The sequence below is a fragment of the Callithrix jacchus genome, chromosome 2 (genome assembly GCF_049354715.1).
Source record: "Callithrix jacchus isolate 240 chromosome 2, calJac240_pri, whole genome shotgun sequence".
Taxonomy (NCBI): Eukaryota; Metazoa; Chordata; class Mammalia; order Primates; family Cebidae; genus Callithrix; species Callithrix jacchus.
In genome coordinates, this window is record NC_133503.1 from 134,630,243 (window position 1) to 134,641,473 (window position 11,231).

Consider the following 11,231-nt stretch of genomic DNA (forward strand, 5'->3'; position numbering starts at 1 on the left):
AGTAGGTGAATGGAGAGTCATATTTCATGGGGCGGCCTATGGGACTACCTTACTAGGCTTCTCAGCCCACCCTAAGAAGCCTGCTTCATCTAGGACTGGGGCAAAGAACAGAAAAGCGACAATCTCAAGGACCAAGACTGGCTGATTACAACGATCCCTTTTGGGGGAGGTAAGGAATAGAGTGGTTATTTGCAAACATTTATATGAAACGTATTAGAAAAAAAAAAAAAGTGGGCACCTGAGTTGCAGCCCAGGTTTTCGATTCCTAATGGCTCCAACATTCCAGTTAGTCCTCTCAGTTGAGCTTTACTGAGCTTATGAACACAAAGCTCCATTAACTTTGTAGAGGCGATGAGGCCTGAGGGATGTTAGCTGAACCCAGTGTACCAAGTGTACTTCCTCTTCCTCATCTCCCTTCTAAAACTCCCACAGGACTGGGTTGACCACAAGGTTGGCTGATCCTGATAGCTAAGTCAAACTCTACATTCTGAAGCAAGTGGAAAGGTTAAGACACATTTCAAGTAGTTTCTTCTCATCTAGATAGCATTATAAACCCTCAGACTTTTAGACAAGCAGCAGCAGCAGTAGCAATGACCACCTTCAAGTGGAAGCCTAAATGAAATAAGAGAATGCTTGATAATTTCAGAGTGACACCTCCAAGACCCACTTGTAAGATGGCAAATATTCAACACAGAAACCCAAATGTTCTCCCCACCCCAACTATATCTGGAAACAATAGAATATATTAGGTTTTTTTTTTTTCTTTGAGATGGAGTCTCACTGTGTTGCCAGGCTGGAGTACAATGGCATGATCTAGGCTCACTGCAACCTCTGCCTCCTGGGTTCATGCAATTCGCCTACCTCAGCCTCCTCAGTAGCTGGGACTACAGAAGCATGCCATTACGCCCAGTTAATTTTTGTATTTTTAGTAGAGATGAGGGGTTTCACCAGGTTGGACAGAATGGTCTTGATCTCTTGACCTTGTGATCCACCCACCTTGGCCTCCCAAAGTGCTGGGATTAGAAGCTTGAGCCACGGCACCCAGCTTATATTAGATTTTTTTTTTTTTTGAGATGGAGTTTCGCTCCATCAGTTACCCAGGCTGGAGTGCAATGACTGATCTTGGCTCACCACAACCTCTGCCTCCTGGGTTCAGGCAATTCTCCTGCCTCAGCCTCCTGAGTAGCTGGGATTACAGGCATGCGCCAACATGCCCAGCTAATTTTTTGTATTTTTAGTAGAGACAGGGTTTTACCATGTTGACCAGGATGGTCTTGATCTCTTGACCTCATGATCCACCTGCCTCGGCCTCCCAAAGTGCTGGGATTACAGGCATGACCCACCACGCCTGGCCTAGATTTTTAAGTATATATAGACAAGCATTAATTTGGTTCCCATCCAAATTGATAGATATAACTATTTCCATATAGATAACTTAAGAATTTTCTCATTCTCAAGAGAAAATAGGGCTAGGATTGGGCATGGTGGCTCACACCTGTAATCCCAGCACTTTCGGAGACTGAGGTGGGTGGATCACAAGGTTAGGAGTTTGAGACCAGTCTGACTAATATGGTGAAACCCCATCTCTACTAAAAATACACAAATTAGCTGGGTGTGGTGGCATGCACCTGCACTCCCAACTACTCAGGAGGCTGAGGCAGGAGAATCGCTTGAACCCGGGAGGCAGAGGTTGCAGTGAGCCAAGATCGCACCACTGACCTCCAGCCTGGGTGACAGAGCAAGAGTCGGTCTCAAAAGAAGAAATTTGGGCTGGGCGTGGTGGCTCACCCCTGTAATCCCAGCACTTTGGGAGGCCAAGGCGGGCGGATCACGAGGTTAAGAGATCGAGACCATCCTGGCCAACAGGGTAAAACCCTGTTTCTATTAAAAAAAAAAGAAAGAAAGAAAGAAAGAAATTTATTCCTCACAGTTCTGGAGACTAGGATGTCCAAGACTGAGGGGACTGCATCTGGTAAGGGTCTTCTTACTGCATTCTAACATGGTTAAAGGAATCACATGGCTGAAAGAGAGAAAGAAGGAGGAAAACTCATCCTTTTACAGAACCCACTTTCACAACAACATTAACCTGTCATGAGGGCAGAACTCTGGTGGCCTCATCGCTTCTCATTACCGTCTACCTCCCCACACTATTGCACTGGGGATTACGTTCCAACACATGAACTTTGGGGAATACAGTCAAACCACAGCGCCTTCCAAATCACATTTGCTTCCCACAAGGAAGAAAAGCAAACTTAAAGCCATACCAAAATTAATTCTATAAAATAAACATGAACCTGTAAAGTAATCAAGGCCTGGGTTAGTATGTGGTTTACAAATCAAACATTCAAGAGATACTGTAAATAAAGCGGTCCATAACATACCCATGTGTTTTCACTTACTTGACAAACACTTGCAAGCCCAGTGAAGACTAACTGTGATATCAGAAATGCCTCTTTACCCTTCTGATGCTCTAGTGCATCAGAATCACCTGGAGGGCCTGTCAGAACTCAGACTGCTGGCCCCGCTGCAGAGTTTCTGATTTGGCAGGTCTGAGTTGGGCCTGGGCATCTGCCTTTTCTACAAGTTCTCAGGCAATGCTCCACTGCTGCTGCTGCTCCAGAGACTGCTCTTTGAAACCCACTGCATTTACTAAATAAACAGCTGTCAGCTCCTCTTAGGCACCTTGGCAAGAAGAAGTCATACATAATACACGATTATAAAATTAAAGGAAAGTCCAATTAGAGCTTAGTAAAATCCCACACAAAGTCTTAAGTGAAAGTTCCTCAGGCAACTGCCAATGAATTGGAAACACAGTCTAAGTCATTCTTCAACAAAACTGGGATGCTGGTCATTGCAGGACAGTAAATCAGTGAAATCTGAAAGGTAAACATTGCCACAGTGGATGGAGAGAATGAGGAAAAAGGAGGTGGGAGAAACCGTACCCCCTAGAGAATTCAGTTGTTAAGATCCTTGCCCTGCTCTAAGTACAACTTTTTTTTTTTTTTTTTTTGCCTGTTCTTAGAGAATTCACCAGTCATGGACAAAACCATCCAGGAAAGCTGTTCATCCAAAAGACATAGCCAAGCCCAGAAGCATGGTGAAGGGCCGCTGAGCAGCTGGGAGAGAGAGCACCAAATGCTCCCATCCCTACATCTCACCACACCTGCCTCCCCGTCACTCACTTGACTGGGCCACTCGCCCATGTCTCTAATGAAAAATTTGGGGTGTTGTTTTTTGAAAGCATTTCAAAAAACAAGAAGATACATCACTGTGGAGTTGCATCAGGTGCCTACCCTCAGGACAGCCCCAGTTGCCCATTATTGCCTACATAAATAGAAGATTCCACAGTATGTCCCTTACCTCCAGTCCCCAGAGCCTACCCACACATCCTAAGCAGCCACCCCTCCAAACTACCCACACTACAAGTATACTAGCATGGCTTTCAGGTTTTCCTCTGACCTTCCTCAAGGTCATTTCAAATTCACAACTTTCATGAAGCCCTCCCATTGTCCCCATCCAAATCCAACATTCTTGTTATCTTCTCTTCCACAGAACTTGGAAGGGCACTAAAAGTATAAGCATTTTTACTTGTCACTCAGATTCTCTGGTAAGCTGTCAGCAGCTAAGTAGCATTTCATTCATCGCAATATTGTGCTAGTATTAGGTGCTCAATTAATTGAAACAATTTCAACTTGTTTGGCACCATGTGCCAGGAACCACATCAGCCACCTCTATGGATACATCATTTCCACACACCTCTCAAGGTACTGGAGAAAACCCCAGGGCTACTGAGGCAGGCAATGGAAGTCTATTCAACTCCAAAGCTTTTGCCATTTTATCACTACCACACTGCCGCTCAAGAGAGAAAAATAAAATAGGGCAATAAGGTGACAAAGTATCAGCTTGCAGGTCGGCCATACTACGGCGAGTTTCTACTTCATTTCTCAACAATCCTAGCCTTTAAGGTATGGCTAGTGTATGCAATAAAGTGTGTTTTACAAATTATCCAGTTTGCAATCATTGGGGCACATGTCACTACATTATTAGGGAAAAGCCTTTCTTTCACTTCAGCACCTCACAGTAAGAGATGGGATGTTTCTGAATATACATTAAATCTTTTGATAAAGCTTAGATATACTCTATAAAAAGCCCATGTAAGGCTGGGTATGGTGGCTCATGCCTGTAATACCAGCACTTTGGGGTGCCGAGGCAGGCAAATCACTTGAATCCAGGAGTTCGAGACCAGCCTGGCCAACATGAAGAAACCCCATCTCTACAAAAATACAAAAATTAGCCTGGCATGGTGGTGCACGCCAGGTGCACCCCGTCTTTACTAAAACATACAAAAATTAGCTGGATGTGGTGGTGCACGCCTGTAGTCCCAGCTACTTGGGAGGCTAAGGTGGGAGAATTGCTTGAACCCAGGAGGTAGAGGTTGCAGTAAGCCCAGTCCTGCCTGGGTGACACAGCGAAACTCCATCTCAAAGAAAAAAAAAAAAAAAAAAAAAAAGAGAGAGAGAGACAAGAGGAGAGGGGGATCTCACTATATTGTCCATGCTGAAGAGCTCTGGCTATTCATAGGTGTGATCATTGCACACTACAGCCTAGAAATCTTGATCCTCCTGCCTCGGCCTCCCAAGCAGCTGTAACTAGAGGTGTATATCACCACATCCAGCATAAATAGCTAGAGGTTTCTATATTTTAAGAGAATCATGACAAACACCTGAAAGACATAGAAGAGGTGAACATTTATGATTCAGGAGCAGCAAACTGGCAACAGCCAATGAGGAAAGTCTCCAGGATCTGACAGTGCTACTTCCAAGCTTCCCTGCCACCAGCTAGCAGCATGGCTTTGAGACAGAACCAGGGGTTTCAGCTTCTTTGTGAAGTGGGAAGACCACTGGCCCTCTCAAAGGTCATAATGAGCTGATGATAACAGTAACACACGAAAAGCACCCAGTCCTTGGTAAATTTACAAACCTTAGTTCCATATCCCATATTAAAATGGCTGCCCTGTAGGACTAACCTGAGCCTATCAAATCAGACACTGAGTAGTGTTTGTTTCTCTTTTGTTACCATGAAGATGTGGTAAACATTGATCTGTTTGTATACCAGCCATTTTTTTTTTTTTTTTTGAGACAAGAGACTCACTCTGTCACCCAGGCTGGAGTGCAGTGGCACCATCTCAGCTTACTGTAACCTCTGCCTTCTGGTTCAAGTGATTCCCTCTGCTTGGGATTCCCATATTTGAGATTCCCCTGCCTCAGTCTCCCAAGTAGCTGGGATTATAGGTGTGCACTACCACACCCAGCTAATTTTTTATTTTTATTTTTTTGAGACAGAGTCTTGCTCTGTTGCCAGACGAGTGCGTGATCTCGGCTCTCTGCACCTCCAGGGTTCAAGCAATTCCCCTGCCTCAGCCTCTCAAGTAGCTGGGACTAAAGGAGCACACCATCATGCCCAGCTAAGTTTTTGTATTATAGTAGAGTCAAGGTTTCACCATGTTGGCCAGGATGGTCTAGATCTCCTGACCTCTTGATCTGCCCACCTCACCCTCTCAAACTGCTGGGGCTACAGGCATAAGCCGCTGTGCCCCGTCTAATTTTTTGGTATTTTTAGTAGAGACAGGGTTTCACCATGTTGGCTAGGCTGGTCTTGAATTCCTGACCTCATGAACACCTGCCTCAGCCTCCCAAAGTGCCGGAATTACAGGTGTTAGCCACCATGCCCAGCCTTTTAAATAGAAGGGGCTGTTAAAAAGTTTGTGGAGTGGGAGGGCAAAGGGCAATAGTAAGTCATTGGTTCCCTAGAGAAAAAGGGGTTAACACCCCAAATAACACTAAATTCTAAAACAAACTCGGTATTACAAGCTTAAACTCTCCCAAACAAGTCATTCTGGCTAACAGCATGTGTAATTAAAGTTAAAAGCATACTAAAATAACACTTTAGCTGTTGACCTTAAAGATCCTGTTGAAAAGCTCAACCAAAACACCAGCATATGAGGAAGCGGCATGACTTTTTGTCTACTGAAGACAGTATCGCAAGACAAGGCTGCATATACCCTTCTGTGGTTCAAATGAAAGCACTGATAGGATGTTACAGCTGAGCTATGCTAAATACAGACTTATTCAATCCCCCTTTACACAACTGGGTTTAACTAGTTCAGAACTTAAATTTCATCTCAGATTGGTCCTTGTAGAGAGATAAGAGTTAGTTGCACTAACCATCCCGAAACTCCAGTTTCCAAGTAACTTAGAAACCTCACCATTCAGACAAAAGCAGAGAGGAGCACACAGAAGCTCACAGTATCAGGTCAGGTGTGGTGGCTCACACCTGTAATCCCAGCACTTTGCGGGGACCAAGGAGGGAGGATTGCTTGAGCCCAGGAGCTGGAGACCAGTCTGGGCAACATGGCAAAACCCCATCTCTACAAAAAAAAAAAAAAAAAAAAATACAAAAGTTAGCTGAGTATGGTGATGTGTACCTGCAGTCCCAGCTACTTGGGAGGCTCAGGTAAGAGGATTGAGCCTGGGAGATTGAGGCTGCAGTGAACCATGATTGCACCGCTGTACCCCAGCCTGGAAGAGAGAGCAAGATCCTGCCTCAAAAAAAAAAATGCTCGACCAGAATCTTTCTCAATTCCCCCTTCTCCCCTGAACCCCCTATGGATTTAGGCTGCACTTTTTAAAAGAAGCAAACAGTATTCCTGGGTATATACCCAAAGGTTTATAAATCATTCTATTATAGACACATGCACACATATGTTCATAGCAGCACTGATTACAATAGCAAAGACCCGGAACCAACCCAAACGCCCATCGATGATAGACTAGACAAGGAAAATGTGGTACACATACACCATGGAATACTATGCAGTGACAAAAAACGATAAGTTTGTGTCCTTTGTGGGGACACAAATCAATCTGGAAACCATCATTCTCAGCAAACTAACACAAGAAGAGAAAATCAAACACCACATGTTCTCACTCATAGGTGGATGTTGAACAATGAGAACACATGGACACAAATGAGAACACATGGACACAGGGAGGGGAGCATCACACACTGGGGTCTACAAGGGAGGGACAGCGGCGGGGTGGGGAGGTTGGGGAGGGATAACATGGAGAGAAATGCCAGATATAGGTGATGGGGAATGGAGGCAGCAAACCACATTGCCATGTGTGTACCTATGCAACAGTCCTACATGTTCTGCACATGTACCCCATAACCTAAAGTACAATAAAAAAGAACAACAACGACAACAAAAAGAAGCAAAGAGTAAAACATTGATCCCCATTTTTTTGTACAATGTATCTCATGAAAGGAAGGCTCTGAATCTTTTAAAGGGTAGAAAAACCTCAGCTCTTGCCTATGCGATCATTAGAGACAAACTGTAGGCACTTAAGTGTTGATTGGGTTATCAGTGGTAAGTGAAGTCATCTGTCTACTCACAAACCCCTCTTTTTCTCTCACTGGTGTTTTTAACTCCCAAGTAACTGGAACAGAAGTCATGACAGATCATGGCAGCAATGTGTTTTCAGAATTAATTTGGCAAATACATCATAATTCATCACAACAACACAAGTTATTTGGAAATTATACCTAAGCATAAGAGTCATCTGAATATAGTTGAGTATGGAAATATACTATTTATACAATATGTGGCATATACTATGTTTATGCCTGCATTAGTTTAAACAGCTACCTACTATCACTTCCCTTTTCCACCTCTTCCCTTCAGAGTTACTGAATGGTTTCAGCTTTGTTTGTAGTATTAACATTACACAAAAATAACTTCACAGATTGCAGGAAGATGTGGCCAACAATAGCAGGAATTTAATAGAAAACTGTCTATTTAATTTCAATCCAGTGCTCCTGTGTGCAAATCAGGGAGACTTCAGCAATCTTGCATCTGTCAGAAACCTGAGAAGAGTCTGAGCCTTCATGGAGAACTCATTGAGAAATCCCTCAAGCACAATTTATTATGTGGTCTTTTACAGACACTCAGCTTGGTAGAGAGGAGAAAGACCATAACAGTCCTGAGCTGAGTTAAAAAAACAAAACAAAACAAAAAAACTACTGAATTAAATGACAATTCAAGTGGGTAGGAGACATAGCAGAACAGAAGCCCAGACCCAAAATAAGCAAGACAGCTTAATTCAAACTACCAAAGAGTCGTGTTTAAAGCCCAGTCTCAAACATCTTATACTCAGAATGTTCAGCACTAGAACTGAAATTACAACAATGTATTGCCACTTTGTTTTTAAATGCTAGGGATAAAGCCTGTTTGTTATAATTTGGGGTTTTACTGAACCGCTACTTACCAAACCAATAAACAAGAAAAACACAGCCCTAGAACACAACAGAGCAAGGACAATCCTGTTATCCTTCCCCAGCCTTCCCACGAAGAACTCATAGCGCTATTTTCAGTCTCATGTTGATAGGAGGCTCAGAAAGCCAACAACCAGAAATTATACTAACACACCAAAGAGCCCTCTTCTGCGTGAATAGGCAATGTTAGGTAATGCCTATTAACGCTAAAGTCTACTCTGCTAGATATCATGTTATGAATACACTGAACATACACCATTCATAAACCAAAATTATAACAGTGTTCATTTTAATGACATAACTGTCATATTGAAGCCTTAATGTTTCAGGGTGACAAGTCTGGAAAGAAACATAGGCAAATATTTTCCATTTTTGACAGTGTTAAGTGACCAGTGAATGCCAGCACTTGATGAACGGAGGGAAAGTAACTGGGAGTGATTCCAACGAGATGGAACACCACCCCCTTACACCATATTGGTGAGGAAAGCTGGATGAAGATTTCCAAAGAAGGCGGCCCTGTGGAGTGGGCTTCAGGCTTGCCAGATCTGTACTCCCTCAATAGCTTCTTCTGGAGTGCACTTAAAACACAGATTTCTTTGGTGAAAATCAAGCAGCGTCACAGATACACATGCAGGGATTGACAGAAATGCTGCATTCATGTACCACATTCATGGAAATTTTGCACTATGTATTGCTAATGAGGGCCAACATCAATCATGTAGTAGCAAGAAACCATTTGCTCATATAGATTCACCTCATTTACAGAACTTTGTGGTTATCGTATCATTTACACAGTAAAGCCACCATATGTTCTGAGAGCTTGTCACATTAAAGTACTTCCACCTCTTGTAATTAGAAATAAACAATAGTGTTGAAAAAAAGGTACTGATGTTCTGTTTCTTGTAATTAGAAATAAACATTAATACAGTGTTAAAGTACTTCCAACAACCTGAAGTTGGCACTGCACACACTGAATGAGCACAGCGTTCCTCCTAGAACACAACGGGCTCTGCTGTCTGTGTGGTTTACCAAAGGGCAAAAAGCTGGGTCTCAGTCAACTGCTGAGTGCATTAGACTACAGAGGCTGTAGTCCTCAGGCCTCCGCCTCACGGCAAGGGTAACACAGGAAAGATAACCTCCCATCTTCGACACCCATGGGGGAGGGGGGGAAGAACATACACAAGTTGAGGAGCCCTTTTTCAGTTAATCGAGTCGGCGTCCTTACGAACCATCCAGAAACCACACACACACACACAAACAAAACACCCTGCTAGAGGTATCACCACCTTAATCCAAACCTGGTACCTCTACCACCAAGGCCAGCCTGGGCAAAGATTAACCTGTGGTCCTCGGCCTTGGGTTCACTGACAGGGCCACCTTGGAGAGACAGAGAGGGCCAACATTCTGTTTGTTTTAAAGGAAATGCTTCCTGGCACATGTTTAGGACTCTGAACTCTGCACATGAAGCCACGTGGTTGGTGCTAATCTCGCTCCATCCACTCAGGATCGGCCAGAGCTACCTCTTTCCCAGGTCAGCCCCTGGCTGGGTAATCGACACCATCTCGTTCAAGTGCCCCGGGCTCCCACCAGATTCCCCGAGCCCAGTGCCTCGACCTCTCTCCACACAGCAAACCTCCGGCGCGAGGGGAGCCGGGAGGAAAGGGGTTGGGGGTTTCTGCAGTGAGGGACTAACACCCGAGAGGCCAACGGCTCTAGCGGCTCAGGTGAAGTCTGAGGGCGCGGGACAGGAGGAGACGCCCGCCCTTCCAGTCAAGACGACTTTGCACTACAGAGTGCGCCGGCGCCCTACGCGCAGTGCCCACCTGTAGCCACAGCAAACAAACTTTCCACCCCTTCTGGGTTGGAGGAATCCGGTTCCTTACACCACCCCCTGGCCCCAGCCCGCGGCGGCCCAGAGCTCCTCTGACTCCTCCTCACCTGATACCCCTAAAACCCCAACCTGGTCTGTGGCAGAACGCAGCCCCTACACCGCCCGCCCACCCCGCGGGCGTATGCGGAGTGGAGGGTCTAAGTTGCCAGCTGGAGATTAGTAATTGGGGGGAGGGGGATCGGGGAACGGGGAACGCCGTTCACTGCCCTTTGCAACTCCAGCTCCCAACTTTGCCAAGCCGCACACCCAGCTCCCTCGGCTTCATCATCGCGGTCCTCCGGGAGAAGGCTCCCCAAGGCCAGCGGGAGCCCCGCGCGCCCGGCGCACTTACAGCCATAGCGAGGTCTCTGAAGCAACGGCAGCTCTTCGTGGGGCATCCTGCGAGTCTCCGGGGGCCCGCCCGGGGCGCGTCCCCCGCGGCTCCCCTCGCTGGCCAGGCTCGCGGGCTCTGCGCCCCGCCGGCGCGCTCGGATCCCGCCTCTCGCCGCTTTTCCCTGGCCGCCCCGAGATCGGCGACCCGCTCCCTCGGTGCTCTCTCGCCAGCGCCAGCCGCGGCCGCCGAGCGCTGACACTCGAGTAAAAGTGAACTCTCCTCCCTCGCTCCCTGGCCGGCCGCCGCCGCCTCCCGCAGCAGGTTTCCTTTCTCCTCCAGCCAGGCCCCGTTATTCTCCGCGGTGGGAGCGCGCGCCGAGACGCAGCGACCCCTACCGCGTGCCGGGCGCAGCGCCCAGGCCGCGTGGACCCGCCTCTTCTCCCCCGGGGGAGAGGGAAGGGGCCGAGAGGGACGCCGGGCCGGGACCCCCTGCAGCTGGGGCCTTGGCGCAGCTGGCGGCCTGGGGGTGGCGGCCACCCCGCCTGATTTCTCGCTTCTGGAGTTTTTCGAGGGTGGAAGTGAACCAAGTGCAAGAAAAACCGCAGAAGTCAGGCAGCCCTGGGTGTCCGGGGTGTTGCTCAGTTACTGAGGGACAAACAGCGCGGTTCCTTTTCCTCTGGGGAGACTGCACGTTGA

The 11,231-nt window shown here is 46.6% G+C and overlaps 1 protein-coding gene across 5 annotated transcripts in view; it reads right to left on the reverse strand.

Annotated features, from left to right (window-relative positions):
* The window catches only part of IQGAP2 (IQ motif containing GTPase activating protein 2), a 315,054-nt gene extending 304,182 nt beyond the window's left edge, over positions 1 to 10,872 (reverse strand). For 2 of the 5 annotated variants that reach the window (XM_035291370.3, XM_035291369.3), the window contains exons 1-2: positions 10,554 to 10,872; positions 1,929 to 2,020 (exon numbers count right to left, since the gene is read on the reverse strand). In XM_035291370.3, the coding sequence (XP_035147261.2) occupies positions 1,929 to 2,001 (73 nt within the window). In that variant the 5' untranslated portion in view covers positions 2,002 to 2,020; positions 10,554 to 10,872. Of the gene's footprint in view, positions 1 to 1,928; positions 2,021 to 9,617; positions 9,720 to 10,553 lie in introns of those variants that run through there. The other 3 variants (XM_002744847.6, XM_054252165.2, XM_078365318.1) reach the window with 3 other exon arrangements.
* Positions 10,873 to 11,231: the final 359 nt, after the last annotated feature.